Source organism: Ovis canadensis, chromosome 19 (genome assembly GCF_042477335.2).
Source record: "Ovis canadensis isolate MfBH-ARS-UI-01 breed Bighorn chromosome 19, ARS-UI_OviCan_v2, whole genome shotgun sequence".
Lineage (NCBI taxonomy): Eukaryota > Metazoa > Chordata > Mammalia > Artiodactyla > Bovidae > Ovis > Ovis canadensis.
The window spans coordinates 29,354,331-29,372,392 of record NC_091263.1 but is presented as its reverse complement, the minus strand read 5'-3'; the positions used below and the strand labels follow the sequence as shown (position 1 = coordinate 29,372,392).

Sequence of the window (18,062 nt, the reverse complement as noted above, 5' to 3'; positions counted from 1 at the left end):
ATAACCCACTGCAACTTTGCTTGGTGAGAATGTAACTCTGTTTAGTACTTTCTGAGGCTGACACAGATTAGAAATATAAAAAAAAAAAAAAACACTTCAAGGGAAAATAAGTTTTCTGGTTGATCAACCTTTATCAAAAAAGGGTCATAAAATGTCAACAGGCCTCCAGGCCAGAAGATAATGTACATAAGACCCTTGTTTATGGAAAGGCATAGAGAAAAAAATCCTGGTTTCGATAAGGGCAAAACTGCTGAAGTGTTTGGGCTGACTCTGCATGACCTTGCATCTTTCATTTCCCTCTATGTACAAGTCAGGGTATAAAAGCTCCTTTTGAAAATAAAGTTACGGGCCTCGCTTCACCTAAGCTTGGTCTCCCTGCGTCATTCTTTCTCCAACGCCGTTCCTCCTGAGGGTATCCCTGGACTCTGCTGAGGCTGGACCCCAGCAGTGCCCCACCACAGATACTCGGCCAGAAGAGGAAAATGAGCCACAGAGAGAGATGAAATCTCTTCCCTCGCTGGGTCAGCAAAGAGACTCAATGCTTCCTTTTCCATTTCAGAAAGACTATTTGAAGTCTTGGTGAATAAAGAAGGATGAAACATGCTCAGACTCAAACTTAGGCTAAGTATATAGTTTAATTTCTACAAGGCCTCCCTTTTAAGTTTTAGGGAATTTAAATGAAGTATATACACATTAGACATTGCCAATATATACAGAAGTATTTTCTACTATTTTTGAACAATACCAGCTATATCATGTTTTATTTGCAATAAAGAGGACATTACAAAAACAGTCCAATAATGCATTTTCTATTAAGAAGCACAATATATGATGTAATTCAATTTTATTAAAAAATAACTTAAAATACAGAACAATCCCCTTTAGGAAGAAAAGCTATTTCTGTAGTCCATTCATTAAACACACAAGTTGAATGGTGCAGCTGAGGGCTGTTCTTTTCCACGGAGAAAACAAATGAGGCTTCTAGGGCTCACCTTTTCAGGATAAAATTCTACCCATAGCACAACCTGCAAAGTTATTGCCTGTGGGAGGTAGAATTCTAAAACGCCCTTCCCTCTTTTCATGCCCCAATCCCAGAAACCTGTAAATATATCACTTCTGTGATTACATTCTATGGCACAGCTGACCTTAAATAGGGACACTGTCTCACACATGAACCGTGATCTAATCACATGAACCTTAAAACAGAGGAGGAAGGCAGAGAGATCTAAAGCATGAGAAGACCCCAATGGGCCATTGCTGGTTTGGAGATGGAGGAATGCGAGCGGCCTTAAGAAGCCAAGAGAGAGGACCCCAGCTGACAGCCAGCAAGAAACTGAATACTGCCAACAACCTGAATTAACCTGGAAGCAGATTCTTCCCCAGAGCCTCCACAAAGGAATGCCACCCTGCTGACCCTTGATTTCAGCCTTGTGAGACCCTGAGCAGAGAATCCAGCCATATCACGCTGGACTCATGAGCTACAGAACTGTAAGCTAAGAAATGAGTATTGCTTTAAGCTGCTAAGTTTGGGATAATCTGTTACACAGCAATAGAAAACTAACACACTGCCTAAAGGTAACTTTTCTTAACGTAATTAGATTTGGCAGTTTTGGTTTATGTTCTAAATGCAGTTTTTTCCACTGATTATTAAAGCAATATTCTCCTCTGCAGGCAACTTTTGAGAATGCTCGTATGAATCACAGATTGTTTTATAATCACCATCAAGTGTTTGGTTGAGTCAGGTCCTACTTTCTAATGTACTCTCATCTATCAACTTGGCAAACAATTGGCCACTTAACCCTGTTTATGAACCTTTTATAGGTGATGGTTGTAATACATCCAAGGTCACCCCTCCATCCATCAGGGGTGGTCAGATCCCTTCAACTGAGGGTTCTTTCCCACTTCCCAAGTATAGCAGGCAAGGGGTAGGATGGCACAAAGTTCTGTATCAAATATCCAATATGAATTTCTTCTGCATAACTGGATAAAACTGGCACTAAGGTGATTAAGTACACTTGGGGAAAAAGCTCAAACTAAAGATAAAAAAACCCAAAATCTCACCAGTTTTTATAGGTCAAATCATTTTTACAGGAACCACCCAAGACACTGAATATGTGTAATCTATGCAGTACTGCACACCCTGATTTCCTGTCTGTTGTCATAGCTTTACCAATCTCACACAAGATTTCACTGTATCACTGCAGGCCACTGAAACAGGGGAACAAGCTGGCGGGTGCTAAGAACAGTTCAACTGCTCTTACATCTCTTACTTGAAAGGCTTTAAAGTAAAGCCCTGAAAGATGTGTCCAAAATGGTGGCAGGTAGATCTTAGTGTTACTTTTGTAGTCCACTCTCCATTCACCTCTTCCAGGCATCAGTTCTGGGCAGCATACCCAAGTGGTCACACAGCCCTGTGCCAATCCTGCCTGCTCCATGGCCCCCAGCCCACACCTGTGCTTGAGAGAAGCTCTCCAAATAGTTAAAAGTGAATACAGCTTACAATGAACCCTACTTGGTGCCAATGAACTTTTAAAAAATTTCTCTCTCTGATGGAATTCTAATATATAGTATATAAGAATAATGCACCAAAAGTTACCAAGCACCAGAGCATAAACTGGAATAGAACTTTTTTTTTAAACAAACTGAACTTCTAATAGTATTTATTAAAAAAGCACATGAAACGTTAGGGCTACAGAGACAGTGCAGATATTTATAGTTAAGGCTGATCTATTCTTTTTAACCTCACCCACCAGCCTGAAATAAGACAGTGGGCTGTATTATGACCACGTTCTTGATCCTCTGAAACAACAAAGAAGGAGCCACTGCCCTACACTCCTGGTTACTATCAGTATCAATTCTGGGTGGTTTGTTTTTAAGAGCACACATGAACAGGACTGTGTAACTGGTATGGAAGTATTTGGCCACCTTCCACAGTTCTCCTTCAGTTCTATGCTTGGGCAGCATAGATGCTAAAACCTTAAAAATGGGCAAAAAGAATCTGTATTCTAAGAAATACATGAGACAAATAATCTATCTAAAATAATATTGCAAATTATACTTAAATTTCATGATTTCTTGATTCAAGAAAAAGAAATTAATTTCCATAGTTGGCTACTGTAAAATGTGGCATACAAATATTTTAAGGAGACATATCTGTATTTTAAATTCTATGTACATGTAAATAAACAAATAACAATTAGGAAGTGTCTATTTTTCAAATTCATCTCTAATACCAAAACAGAACAACAGACTGCCATTAAGTTTCTTAAATTTTTAAGTTACCAGATATTTACACGTAAGATATAATTCATATAAAAAAGGGGGACACTTTCAACTGTATCTGCTGCTTTCACTGGGACTTCGGTGATGAGAGTAACTTCGGTCACTTTCACTGTCAGAGCCATAAGATCTACAACTCCTGTATAACAAGACAAAACAAATAAACAAATACCTTTTAACTCTCAACCCTGTGAACTCCTGCTGGAGCTTCTTTTTTGATATAAGGGGCTTGAAAGCAAGTGACTCGAGGAGGCACAGCACAGTGCGTAGGAAAGTACAGTGCTGACCATGGCGGCACTGTGGACTTCCCAAAGATGTTAGTGACAGAGGGCGGTGATGTCGAGGTGTAGATGAAGAAGCAGCACTTCTTTCTTACTTGGAATTACTTGAAATCCACTCAAGGAAATGAGAATAATTTTCCATGTTACCCAAAATGAACATCAATATTTAATTAGACTGAAGAAGTAAGGGGGAAAAAGGCCAACAAGAGTTTCATTAAAAGACAAGGGGGAAAAAAAAAGGAAATCAAAATCAAATCAAAATGTGAGCCCAATGAGGGGTGAGGGTGAGGTGGGGCAGGGATGGGACCGCTGGGATAGTGAGTCAAGAAGACTTTGGTTATGGTCACCATTCAGTTATTTTGGGAAAAATATCCACAGAAAGCCAGGCACTCTGCTAGATGCTAAGGGCACACACACAGCAGATAGAGTTCCCTGGGCTCAAGGGTAGTCTGGAATAGGGGGTAAGATAAATAAAACACACAGCAGGGACCATATCTCAGGGTGAGCAGTGAATGGGTTATTTCAAGAGGTGGGATGGGAGACGGTGAAATGGGCATGTGAATCTCTAGGCAGAAAATAAAGGTTCCAGAATGTTAGTGCAGGGAACACAGAAAAGCCCAAGCTGGAGGTGGTAGGTGGAGAGGCCTCCATGCAATACTCAGGAGCCTGGTGGACCTGCCCCTAAGGTCACTGGGGTGTACTTGAAGAGTTTCAAATAAGGGAGTGTCTGTATCACACTGAAATTCTATAAGCACCAATGACTGTAACTGCAAGGCATGGGGGTAGTGCAGTGGTGGTGAGGGAGGGTAAGACCAGAAGCCACCAGGAAAGATACACACAAAAAGTAACCAAAAAGACTTCTGCAATAACTATATGTTACATAAAACATATCTATGAATACATATTAACATATAAAAGACATTTTTAACCATTAAACCACAAATCCTGCTACTGAAGCAAGTGACTGTGACATTTTATTACATATTAAAAAAAAATACTACCTTTAAAAAATTTAAAACTGACAAATTGGCTGTTATTTCTAGCAAGTAACTCTAAAGAATGGTCCACAGTTTGAGTGGTCTTCTCTCTTTATTCCTTCCAAAAGAAATGTTTGTCCAAGGATATGTGAATATTTAAGAACCCACTTTAGATTTAAACATGTTTAAATGTTTAATGTTTAAACACAACCAATAAACATTACCCAGCAACTCTTAATACAAAGCCTACTTTCAGTAACTGCCTTTGGACTGAAGAAATTCAACAAGAGAAAGAAGAGTTTCTGTCCTTAGAAGATAATGCTTTCTCTGCTGTAGCAGTCTATCGCCCCATACCCCAAATGCCCGCAGTAACTTGAGGAACAGAGACCCACCTGGATCGCCTATTGTAGCTTCTGCCTCGGTGGTAACTGTCACTCCTTGGGCTTCTACTTCGGCTCCGACTCCTGCTATAGTAGCTATCGTAAGTGTAGGACCTGCTTTAACAGCAATAACAAACACTAAATTTTCCCATTCAAATATTCATATATTCCCATTTCTTTTTAGGTTCTTAAGTGTCCTCAAAGAACATGGGCACTATATGACAGAATGAAGACATATGTGCATAACACGTACTGGAAACATTTAACAACTGCTCTGAATCAGACTTACCATATTAAACAGAAAAACGTTAATTTCTTTTCTGCATTGAAAAATATCACAAAGTTGACCCTGAGTTAGTTCAACTGAATCTGGTGCATCTTATAGGCAATTAGAGTCAATAAATCCCTGCCATTACAATTTGACACCATCACTTTTGACACTAGAGCAAAATGGGTCAACAAATAAAAACTGTTTAAAAAGTCAAAGACGTGTTTTCCTGCCGGGAGCCAGCACGGGAGATCCCACCCATGACAAGGTCATGTGGAAGAGACCTGATGAGCAAGGCAGATTAGGACTTGAGGGACCCCCTGGACCTGCTCGAGCATCTACCCCAAAACCAGAATCTGTCTGTCTTACTATTTTGTGCCTTTCACCAACTCTTCTGACATTAACAGGCGGCTATCCCTGGCCACCTTTCTCTGGAGAAAATCAACTTAGGGCTCTAGCTAATAAGTCTCTTGGACACGAAAGGAGTATTTCAATTCAAACCCCCCTGTTAGCATTCTAGCTTGCCTGACAAGTTTATCCAGACTCTTGCAGCTACGCATGTGATTTTACAGCCTCCCAACTGTGAGAGGCACGGGAAGCCTAAAACACTCTAAAAATATAGGCCCTTTCGAAGAGTTAAAAACTATTAGAGTAGCACTGGTGTAGGATTTCATTGTTGAGCCAATGCTTGCTGCCAAGTTCCCATATCCCTTATCCATTGTGCACCTGGGAGTGCATTAGTTAACATAGGTGGAATGTAAGAAAAACAAATAGTAGCCTTGAATTTAACCACATCAGACCTTTGAGCTAATTGGTTCCTTCTTTGTTGCAACTCACTGCACCTTTGCTCCATGAGAATGTAACCCTGTTTAGCACTTTCTGAGGCTGACATAGATTAGAAATATAAAGAAAAAACACTTCAAGGAAAAATAAGTTTTCTGGTTGAGCAGCCTTTATCAAAAGAGGGTCATAAAATGTCCACAGGCCTCCAAGGCCAGAAGATAATGTACACAACATTGTTTATGGGAAAGGTATGCAGAAAAAATACTGGTTTCGATAAAGACAAAACAGATGTAATGTTTGGGCTGACTCTGTATGACCTTGCATCTTTCATTTCCCTCTATGTACAAGTCAAGGTATAAAAGTTCCTTTTGAAAATAAAGTTGGAGGCTTCACTCACCAAAGCTTGGTCACCCCGTGTCAATCATTCTTTTTTTTTCTCTCTCTCTCCTTTCTCCCTCTCCCTCCCTCTCTTTTTTCAGGCTGAGCCCTTGGAGCACAGAGGCTCTCTGCGTTCACTTTCCTGCCTGGGCTTCTAAGACCCGATCGAAAAGGCGCTCTGTGTCTTCACTCCGGCGAGAGGGCGCCTGCGGCCTCCGTGAACAAAACAAGTCCCTTGTCTGGGGCTTTATTGGCTTTCTGTGTAAACCAAGGAATATCAGCTTCTATTCTTTCCTCTCTCATTCATTCATTCATTTGCCAACACCGTTCATCCTGAGGGTACCCCTGGACCCTGTGGGGGCTGGACCTCGGAATTTTCCCATGAAATACAACACCTTTAAAAAGGGAATTAAGGAGTAGTTTCCCAGTCCCTGTCCATACCTGGACCGACTGTGGGGATCATAGGAGCTGCTCCTGGATCTGCTCCTGCTGGACGTCCTAAGAGTAACCACATGAGGGACCATCAATTTGTGGATCAGGACAGGCTACATAAAAAATCTAGGCATTTATTTACCCATTAAGGAGAAAACACAATGAAATCCAGCAGCTATACTTATTTCATTTTTCGTATTAAAAGCACACTGGATTTTTTTTTTTAAAGCCTGTTGGATTTCACAGGAAAGGTTTTAAGTTTTATACAATTCTTCTATGAGGTGCACATAAAGAAAGTCAATGGGGAAGAACTGGGTGGGGAAGGGGAAGACACAGGTGGGACACTGGTTTGGTATTGAGCAATGACAAGACCCTTTTCAACAGCTACTCCACTCTGCCTGTGCAGGGAGACAGATGGGAAACCACATTATAGGGTGGGATTCACGAGCTCACCTATGACTTTTGTAACTGCGGTAGGAACTGCTCCGACTCCTTGTGCGGCCTCTGCTATACCATCCTCTACTCCGACTTCTAGAGTAGCTTCTTGATCTACAATTAAGAGAGGAAAAAATATAATTTTATTAACTCATTATGCTGTTAAGGTTAATTACTAGTAGGGCAGAAGTGGGAAAATCCAATAGAGGAAAGGTCTTTGGAAAGGTCTCTCAAACTCCTCACAGCAGGGATGACAAGAGATGGCTAATGAGAGTTTAAACTGAACAGAATGAAATATAGAAAAAACAGAAAAGGCTGATACAGGTATGTTCATAGGAGCCGCTTCTGTAATATCAGCAAGAGGAAACAATCCAAATCTTCATTAACAGCAGAATGGGTTTAAAAAAAATTAACACAGATATATACTGAAATATCCTAAAGTAGGAAAATTAACTACATTTACATGTATCAACACATTTAAATCTTGGGAACATAATGTTGAGTGAAAAAGGCAAATGTAGAACATCTATACATATAAAAAAGGATTCTATTTGAAAAACAACAAAAAACATTATATATAGATAGAAACATTCACAGAAAGACAACAAAGAAAAACAAAATTATAACAGAAGTTTAAAATAATATTTAACTCTTGGAGAGAAGAGAGAAAGTAGGGTAGCTTCGGGTTGGGCTCTATTATGTTAAAGCTCTATTTTTTAAGATAGAAAATTGTTTTCTATACCTTAACCATTTGTATGTTTTATACCTTAATCATTAAAAAATTTATACCTATTTAATATTTAATAAAACAAACAAGAAACTTAATGCAATTTTGCCCCCACCCTGCATTCACTTGGCTCCCAACCCTTTTCCTCCTAGTTTGTACCTGTCATTCTGGATAAGAACAATATCCCTGTGTATATGCTACTTACCTAATATCTTTACAGGTTGTAGTTAGTATATACTTATGTTCTGGAAGACAGGTACAGTTTATTTGCAAAGACATTCTGTTCTCATAAGATTCTAGTCATTTACTCAAACAATTATAGGGTAACTCTGTGAGGTGACTGATAGATGAGTAGCGAACAGTCCATGATTCCAGAGAGTTCACAGGCCAGAAGAGAAGTCAGGCCCGGATGGGTAACTAAAACAGGGAGGCAGTTTAGCTTTCTCAAGTCTACCACCTGTGAGCTGCTCAACCTAAGAGCAAAATTCTCAGAATTTGTGAAGTGAAACACTACCCACTCCAAAGGCAGGGGTAGGAAGGAAGATGACAGTGACCAGAACCACCAACAACTCAGAGTTATCTGAGGGTGAATGCTAGGTAGACAATGAGCAGACAGCAGACTGGAGGAGCTAAACAGGCACCTGCATCTAGAATATGAACCCAGAGAGAAAAGGCCAGAATTCACCAGCTCTCTGGGGCTTGCTGTGAATCAGAGCAGGAGGAAGAAGAAAAGAAGCCCACACTCAAGCATGGAATGGTCTGAGGGATGAGGAGAGCCAGCAGAGTGCTTCCAGAAGGACTGAAAACATGCCCTGGCACTGGCCATGCAGAAGCACCTGAAAATCTTAAGTCAGCTGAGTGAGACGAGGGGAGTGAAGGCACGGACTACATAACGCAAGCAATTTAAGAGTAAGTGGGAGATGGTTATTATAGGTGGTAAATGTTGGTTCCTATTTTTAAAGACATCTGGGTAAGGGGAAAAAAACGACTGATAAAAAACTAGGAAGAAAAAAGTTAAAGATTCTTAGTCTATTTTAAGTTAGAGTGATGCACATCAAGCACAAAATAAATAATAAAGGATATGAGTAAGAGGCAGTGAGGTAAAAACCATGAAAAGTTTACAAGAAAAGAATACAAATTAGTTATTAACTTCATACCACCATCACCATTTTTTTCAGTTGTAAAAATGCTCATTCTCTGCATTATCCAGTCTATGTCAATGACAAAAGTTAGATGTAACTTGAACCAAAAAATCAATCAATCAAAAGATGATCATTTTTTACTATTTCCTGCCCCTTGAATAAAGATCAACTAGATGTACATCTTGAGGCAGCTAACTTTGCCTCTCTCTGGCCCTCACCTTCCACTTGTATAAAATGGAGGGTTAAATTACTGATTTCTAAATCCTACATATTCCGTAAATGCAAGATTCCCTTCTAAGGTATGACTGATAGCAGAGAGTGGGCTTACACCTTTAAAGATGGAGACCTGGTCCCTTATTATGGCAATGCACTGCAAATACCAGGGAGCTTTAACTAATAGCACTAGTTTTTCACCCTGAGCCCAAACTTCTTCCCCTGAAATCTCTACTCCCTGTGTCTTCAGTCTGCTCTGTGAGATACATAACACAAGCCTTCTCCTTATTTCCTCCCGGGTATTTGGAAATAGTGATCTTATCCCTAACTCTGATGTTCTTCCAAACAAAACAGTAATGGACTCTGCTTGGGAGACAAAAGGAGAGTAACACTCACCGATAGGATGATGTGGAACTTCTCGATCGACTTCTTGAGTGACTATAGGAGACAGACCTTGTTCTGTGTCTTGATTTGGTCTCAGACTTACTTCTAGATCTACTTGGACTCCTGGACTGGCTATCACCATCTCGACTAGGTGTCTGTTCATCACTTGAACTCTCTTGATTTCTTGGCCTCCGGTTTAAGCGTGCTGTCTTTCTTACTTCATCAAAGAGAGACCCCGGCCGAACTTTATTTTTGCTTTTAATTTCTATTCTCAAACCCTGTGGTTTCATTTCAGGCATAGCAGTCAATGCCTTAACGTCTGTAGCACTGGATGTGGGAGCAGACGGTGCTGCAAGGCTCCCCACACCTTGCAGGGGCTTCCATTTATTATCCATGAGGCTGGTCTGGCTTTTCTCAGCTGCCTCTTTCTTTATGGTACTTTCTACAGCACTGGCCAAGCTGGCAGAGCCGCTGTCCTGTTTGCCCATCTCACCCACCATTTTGATTTCTGACATACTGCTTTCCTGTTTCCTCAACTCTGCCTCAGGATACTCTGCTGGCATATCCTGCTTTAGAACAATGCTTATATCCGGGGTATCAAGTCCTGAATTTCCTAGAGGGGAAGCCCCCTCGGCCTTTGCTGGGGAGCTCCGATCAGGAGTGCAAATCTCCATGTTGTCATCTGCTTGAAGCATATCCTCTGCTCCGCTTGGGATGCTCTCTTCAATATGCTGAATGTTTGGGGGAGAACTGACTACATTTTCATCAGTGTTTACAGTTACAGGAGAAATGCTGAGTTTAACATCATCTCTAGTAGACTGATCAATATCTGATGAAACTGCTGTGCTATGTTTACCTGAAAGGCTGCTGTCTTCACAGGGCTTCTCAGTTTGGAGAATATTTTCTTTTATGGTTTCACTGTTTTCAGAAACTTGTTTTTTCTCTTTCGCCTCCTGAGTAACTTGCTTTTCATTAATCTCCTCCTCCTCCTCTTCACCAAATTCTAGTGGAGGCTGCCAGTGAAATGCTTGTTTTCGTTTTGGAGTCTTGTGCTTTTTATCTTTTTTCCCTTTTAATTTCTCTTTTGCTTTTTTGGTGTGTTCCCTTTTAATATTCTCCTTTGAGCTGTGTTTATGCTTGTGTGGCTTTCCTCTGGTGTTTTCTGAATTGGAATAGAATCCCTCAGAATCAGAGGTTGAGGAGCGCTGTTTGCTTGATTTCCAGGCACTGTTACCATCAGGCAGTAAAGTATTTGCTGAAGACTTAGTTGTGGGTTTGGCTTTGATGTGAATTTCACCAGACTCTGACTCAGAATCCGAAGTGGCCTCACCTTCCTCCTTATCAGAAGTTGGCCGGGGACTATTTTTATTGTTTTTAGTTACATCTCGTTCAGAATTTGACTCAGAGTCCCATTTACTCCCAGCATAATTCTTCCTTTTGGGCTTACTGCTATTTCTAAAGTGATCAGAAAGATTTTCTTTCAAAGTTCTTTTTTTTGAACGAGGGCATTCCCGTTCAGGCTTAGATTTCTCTTCATCTCTGTTTCTCTCTTGTTTATTATTCACTTCCATTTGGACTTGCTTCTCCTGGGCTGACTGTGTAACCTGAACACTTGACTGTTCACTGTCTGAAGAGTAATCTAAAGATGATCTGCTTTCACTGTACTTTCTATGACATGAAGACTTGGCTCTGCCTTTGACGTATCTGTTACGAAGTGCTTTTTCAGAGCTGCTGCTGTGCCTTCTATTTGAAGTGTAACTTTTTTTCCCACTGGATCTAAATTTTCTCTTGGCTCGTCTTCCATCATCACTGCTAACAGAAGAGTATGAAGATGATCTACTACACCGTGAATGGTCACTGTATTTATTTCGTGAATGAGATCTAGATGAGGGGGACCTAGACCGTGAATGTGAACTAGCTAAACTTCGAGATCTTGTGTATGATCTGGAATAAGATCTACTCCTAGAAGATCTGCTCCTTGACCTTGGTGAACTTTCTGAACTTCTATCACTGTATTTTGAATAAGCACTACGATCACTTTCTGAGTTTTTTTCTCTTTTATGGTAGGATGATGAACTACCAGTCTCTTTAATATTTGCTAAACTATAAGTGCTTTGGATGGGCAGCAAATGGGTTGTTTTAGCTTTCATTTCCTGGATTCGTTCATAAGAGGGCTTCCAGGGCTTCTGCCCAGGCTTCCACCTTGAAGGAGGGGGGCTGTCACTCAGTGGTATAACAGGAATATTTTCTGACACCACTGGTTGTACTACAACACTTTCATTTTGTGTCACTGTTGCTCTTAAAGGTTCTGTTTTAACAGGTTTATTTTCACTTAACTGAGAGGCTGTTCTTCTTGGTGATTTTGATGCTGTTCTTTGGCGCCCTGACTTAGAACTAGATCTGGACTTTGATCTACTTCGAGAATGTGATGAAGATTTTGAGGCAGTCCTTGATCTTGAGCTTCCTCTAGAATAAGACTGAGAGTGAGATTTTGATCTGCATGAGTCTCTGCTGGAATGGGTTGAAGAGCTCTGGTCATCCTTATCAGATTTAGACCAATCCCTCTTGGACGAGTGATGAGATGACGATGAGGAAGAATGAGATCTCCTTTCTCTATCACATGAAGATTTCACTCGTCGGGTTGAAGATTTTAAGGATTCTATGTCAGACGGTACAATAATCCTTCTTTTCTTGGTCTGTTTGTGCCTTCTGCAATGTTTCTGCTTTTTAGCTTTCTTTTTATGCTTAATCTTTTTCTCTTTTCTGCGTTTTTTATGGTGACCATCAGAGTGTCTTGCTGTACTCAGATCTGAATAATATCCATTATAGGACCACGATCGGGATCTCTGGGACAAGCTCCTTTCATCCCATCGGCTTGAAGAGGGGTCACTTAACCTATAAAAAGGACATAATATGCAGGCAGTTATTTACAAGCATGTTTTCTAACCTTTAAAATTAAAACACATTTGTTGTCAATACTAGGCATCAACAAAAGCCTAGTTAACAACCAAGTACTAACTCTTATTAATGCTTTAAGCACACGTAGGAAGGATAAAGCAAATAGTTGATAGGCCTGGTCCTGAAATTATAAAACTTCAAAGAAATAACTATTAACAGATTCACTTACAAAAGGATTTTTCCAAAGTCAAATCAGGAATTTTCAAATTTGATAGGAAATAGTTTTGAAAAGCAAACCAACTAATTACAAAAGCACTGCTGACCTACCAAATTCCTGGCTTTGATCTGCTCAATAATGCTCTGCCTTCAGGAATAATTTCTGAGGGAGTCAAATCAAGTTCCCAAACAATTTGCTGATTCTCTGTAGATATAGGATAACTGCCAAAACTTTAAGAGAAGCCTCCTTTTTTTTGGCTGCATGACTTGTGAAATCTTAGTTCCCCGACCAGGGATGGAACCTGGGACCTGGCAGTGAAAGCTCCAAGTCCTAATCACCTGATCACCAGGGAATTCCTGACAAGCCTCTTTTTCTTTCTTTTTTAAAAAAATAACCTTATTTATTTCTGGCTGTGCTGGGTCTTCACTGTTGCAGCATATGCTTTCTCTAGTTGTGGCGAGTGGAAGCTACTCTAGTTACAGTGTGTGGGCTTCTCATTATGGTGGCTTTTCTTGTACAGGCTCTAGTGCACATGGGTTTAAGTAGTTGCGGCTCCCAGGCACAGACTCAATAGTTGTGGCACACAGGCTTAGTTGCTCCAACGCGTGTAAGATCTTCCCAGATCAGGGACTGAACCCGTATCTCCTACACTGGCAGGCAGATTCTTTACCACTGAGCTACCAGGGAGGCCTGCCTCTTTTTAAGAAACTAGCATGACTATTGTTTTATCTCAGGATCATAGAGGTAATCATAGACTTTTCATTAAGGTTTTAGTTAAACTACTTAGTACAGAAATTGGGAGAAAAGTACACGAAAACTAAGATGCAGGCTTTACAATATCAGTGCTAATGTCAGGGCTCAAAACTGTTCTCAGAGCTACCATATCCATACCGCTTGCACACAGCACATCACACACCTTGTCCTCCCTCTCTGAACTCTGAACCATTCCGCTGGATGGCCACAGAGAAAGACAATTCTACACAGGGTCCCACTGATATATTTTGCACTAGCTATTCTGGGGCCAGCCCCACTTTTAAAATAGATAATCCACTGTGGAGTGTCACCGAAGACAAGAGATGGGTACACTGCTGAAGAAGCAATAGTCCCTAGGGTCAGACGTTAACACACACACTGGCTACAAATTTTCTTATCTACCATTAGTGACTACAAAAAAAAGGCTATGAGAGAATCTGCTACGTAATTTTTAAAAATAAAGTCCTGATTATTGCTAAAATTAAACAAGAAATCTTTAAGAAATTCAGTAGGGTAATGCTCTTGTGAGAGAAAACAGAATTTTGATTTAAAAGTATCCAAAGCCAATCATCCCTCCTTCCATTTCATCAAGCATTCCCAAATGTATTCTCTGGTCACAATCTAATTTTAAATATAAATCTTTAGTGAAAAAACCAGAAGTATGTCTCTATCCCCTTAAGACTTAAAATACAGCAGAGAAAGGATTGTACTTTTACTTACTTATCTCCTTTACTCCATTTTTCTCCACTAGGTGGTCTATATGCTCTTAATCTCTGCATTTCTTCTTTCCAGTGAGGAGGAGTTTCACTGCTATCATCATCATCTGATTCAGAACAGGATCTTGATCTTGGAGGTGTGTGATAGCGCTTTAAAAACAAAGTTAGGAATAACTATTTAAAAAATACTTCCCAACTGTAATCTGCTATAGGACAGCTAAGTATAAGACTCAATCTTGGATGCCATTCAAATGCAATAATGACTGAAGTACCATAATGATGGTATAAAGTTAAATCAAACTAAAAGAAATAGGAAAGGCAGATATTCACCTATAATCACACACAAACTTTTCCTTAGAAGTCCTAATGATTATACTCATTAGCTTATTCAACATACTAAGATTTTTGAACATACTATTTCACATTCATTTCAATATTTAAACCCATTCAAACATAGCAGTAAACACTGATCTAACAGCAGTGCCTTTGCATAACTACATATTAATTAAGAGAATACAACTAGCTCCTTGGACAGACTTTGGACTATACCTAAGATTAATGCTAGGATTTGCTACAGGTAAAAACATTTTTTTTTGGTACAGTTCTTCTGTGTATTCTTGCCACCTCTTCTTAATATCTTCTGCTTCAGTTATGTCCATACCATTTCTGTCCTTTATCAAGCCCATCTTTGCATGAAACGTTCCCTTGGTATCTCTAATTTTCTTGAAGAGATCTCTAGTCTTTCCCATTCTGTTGTTTTCCTCTATTTCTTTGCACTGATCGCTGGGGAAGGCTTTCTTATCTCTTCTTGCTATTCTTTGGAACTCTGCATTCAGATGTCAGGAAGCAACAGTTAGAACTGGACATGGAACAGACTGGTTCCAAATAGGAAAAGGAGTACGTCAAGGCTGTATATTGTCACCCTGCTTATTTAACTTATATGCAGAGTACATCATGAGAAACGTTGGGTTGGAAGAAGCACAAGCTGGAATCAAGATTGCTGGGAGAAATATCAATAACCTCAGATATGCAGATGACACCACCCTTATAGCAGAAAGTGAAGAGAAACTAAAAAGCCTCTTGATGAAAGTGGAGAGTGAAAAAGTTGGCTTAAATCTCAACATTCAGAAAACGAAGATCATGGCATCTGGTCCCATCACTTCATGGCAAATAGATGGGGAAACAGTAGAAATAGTGGCAGACTTTATTTTTTTGGGCTCCAAAATCACTGCAGACGGTGACTGCAGCCATGAAATTAAAAGACGCTTACTCCTTGGAAGAAAGGTTATGACCAACCTAGATAGCATATTCAAAAGCAGAGACATTACTTTGCCAACAAAGGTCCGTCTAGTCAAGGCTATGGTTTTTCCTGTGGTCATGTATGGATGTGAGAGTTGGACTGTGAACAAGGCTGAGCGCCGAAGAATTGATGCTTTTGAACTGTGGTGTTGGAGAAGACTCTTGAGAGTCCCTTGGACTGCAAGGAGATCCAACCAGTCCATTCTGAAGGAGATCAACCCTGGGATTTCTTTGGAAGGAATGAAGCTAAAGCTGAAACTCCGGTACTTTGGCCACCTCATGCGAAGAGTTGACTCATTGGAAAAGACCCTGATGCTGGGAGGGATTGGGGGCAGGAGGCGAAGGGGACAACAGAGGATGAGATGGCTGGATGGCATCACTGACTCAATGGACGTGAGTCTGAGTGAACTCCGGAAGTTGGTGATGGACAGGAGGGCCTGGCGTGCTGCGATTCATGGGGTCACAAAGAGTCAGACACGACTGCGACTGAACTGAACTGAAAAACAGTTTACTGCTCAGATAACTAATCTGAAAAAAATTAAGTTTTAACACACATACAATTGTGCCCCTTCCTTTAATCTTCCGTCCAGACTTTGACACAGATGGTTTCTGGTCACTTACAATGGGTGTAACATCAGGAATTTTCCTGGAAAAGATTGAAAATTAAAAATAAGCAAATGCTAGGCAGTTTTCTCAGTGTGTAAATGCAGAATTTATGCTCCTTTAATACAAAAACAGTTCATTCAGATCTAACACTTTTATAGAATGAGGCACTCCACATGACCTAATTTTCTAAGCATATCCTCCATTATTTTTTAAATCTTTAGCAGAGTACAGATGATTTACAATGTTCTGCTAGTTTCAGGTGTACAGCAAAGTCAATCAGTTATTTATATATACATATATCCACTCTTTTTTGAAATTCTTTTCCCAGATAGGCCATTACAGAGAATAGAGTGGAGTTTCCTGTGCTATAAGTAGGTTCTCATCAAACAAATCCTTTAAATAAATGTTAACAGATACCATTAAAGGCATTATTAGTTCATTTAACTTTCATAACAATACTATGAGGTAGGTACTATTATCAACTTTTTTAAAAATAAAGAATTTTGAGATTACAGTTAAGAATGTTGTCCAACATCACATAGAGAAATGAAACATGACTTTTATAACCATGATATAACAGGGTTTTCCCAGCCAGGAATCTGGCTCCAGATAAACATACAATGCCACTATAAGAAAACCTTAACTAAAAAGTATATTATAGTTTTTTCAGTCATTTCATATTCATGATATCATTTGATTCTCACAATGAAAGAAGCAGGTACTCTTGGTAGACAACTGTTTACCTCATTTTCCTCATGAAGAACACATCACTGAACCAAATGACCTGCCTCTAACTGTTCAGCATGAATTAATGTTCATCTGGGTATCTTTTACATGCTGATCCAATGTTGCCACTCTCCACCTCCTCCCCCACAACAATCCAATTTACCCTGCTGTATGGCCCAGAAACTGGTATTTTTAAAAGCTTGCCAAATTACACAGAAGTGCAGCTGAAGATGAGAACAAATGAATTAGAGCAAGTGTAGAATCCAGCTTCTGCTAAACAAAGTATAAGTGATAATGAGCTTAACTGCTGGCAAATTCAGTAAGATGGCAAGCTCTCTAAGGCTGACAGTCCCTGTTTCTTATCCTTTCATATTGCATATCTTGCATTCTTAGCACATTAATTTTAACTCCCAAGTGACTGATCAAATCCTAAGCATTCTAATGAAATAGATCAACCTGCTATCTTTGTTATGACACAACTACCTACCAAATATGACTTAAAATAATTCTGCAGGATATAACTTCCAAAGATATTACGTAACCAAAGAGGAGTGATGACCAAATAAACTTCCCAATGATATTCAACCATAAATACAAGACAGTGGTATAAACTATTTTTAAAAAATACCAAATAATAGGGGTCAGCAAACTTTTTCTTAAAAGTCCAAGAGAAAGTATTTTAGGATTTCTAGGCCAAGAAGAAAACTAAGATGATTATGTAACAAAAAGAAAACAAGTTTTCACAAATGTTTTATCAATGAAATTTGAAATACACTATGATGTGTAGTGCACTGAACAGCATATATACCAATGACAGCACCACATACAAACTCTGCAACTCCTCAATTCTGCTGCTATAGCATAAAAACAGCCCAAGAAAATAGTGAACAAATGGATATAGCTGTGTTCCAATGAAATTTTATGGACACCGAAATTTGAATTTCATATAATTTTTACATATCACAAAATATTATTATTCTTCTGATTTTTTTCACAAACATTTAAAAACAGAAAAATCACATTTAGCTCATGGGCTGCACAAAACCAGACAACAGGCTGAATTCAGCCCACGGAGCACTGTAGTTTGCCAACCCCTACTAGATGACACTGAAATTGACCTTTCAAGTTTCCTACTTTCTGGAAACTAGATGGATTTGATCAATGAATG

At 39.6% G+C, this 18,062-nt stretch overlaps 1 protein-coding gene across 10 annotated transcripts in view; it reads right to left on the bottom strand.

Annotated features, from left to right (window-relative positions):
- Nucleotides 1-616: 616 nt before the first annotated feature.
- Nucleotides 617-18,062, bottom strand: part of NKTR (natural killer cell triggering receptor) — a 43,295-nt gene continuing 25,849 nt past the window's right edge. For 7 of the 10 annotated variants that reach the window (XM_069561792.1, XM_069561800.1, XM_069561797.1 and 4 more), the window contains 7 exons: nucleotides 16,121-16,208; nucleotides 14,268-14,413; nucleotides 9,692-12,574; nucleotides 7,232-7,327; nucleotides 6,788-6,844; nucleotides 4,930-5,034; nucleotides 617-3,418 (listed from right to left, as the gene is read on the bottom strand). In XM_069561792.1, the coding sequence (XP_069417893.1) occupies nucleotides 3,331-3,418; nucleotides 4,930-5,034; nucleotides 6,788-6,844; nucleotides 7,232-7,327; nucleotides 9,692-12,574; nucleotides 14,268-14,413; nucleotides 16,121-16,208 (3,463 nt within the window). In that variant the 3' untranslated portion in view covers nucleotides 617-3,330. Of the gene's footprint in view, nucleotides 3,419-4,929; nucleotides 5,035-6,787; nucleotides 6,845-7,231; nucleotides 7,328-9,691; nucleotides 12,575-14,267; nucleotides 14,414-16,120; nucleotides 16,209-18,062 lie in introns of those variants that run through there. The other 3 variants (XM_069561794.1, XM_069561799.1, XM_069561801.1) reach the window with 2 other exon arrangements.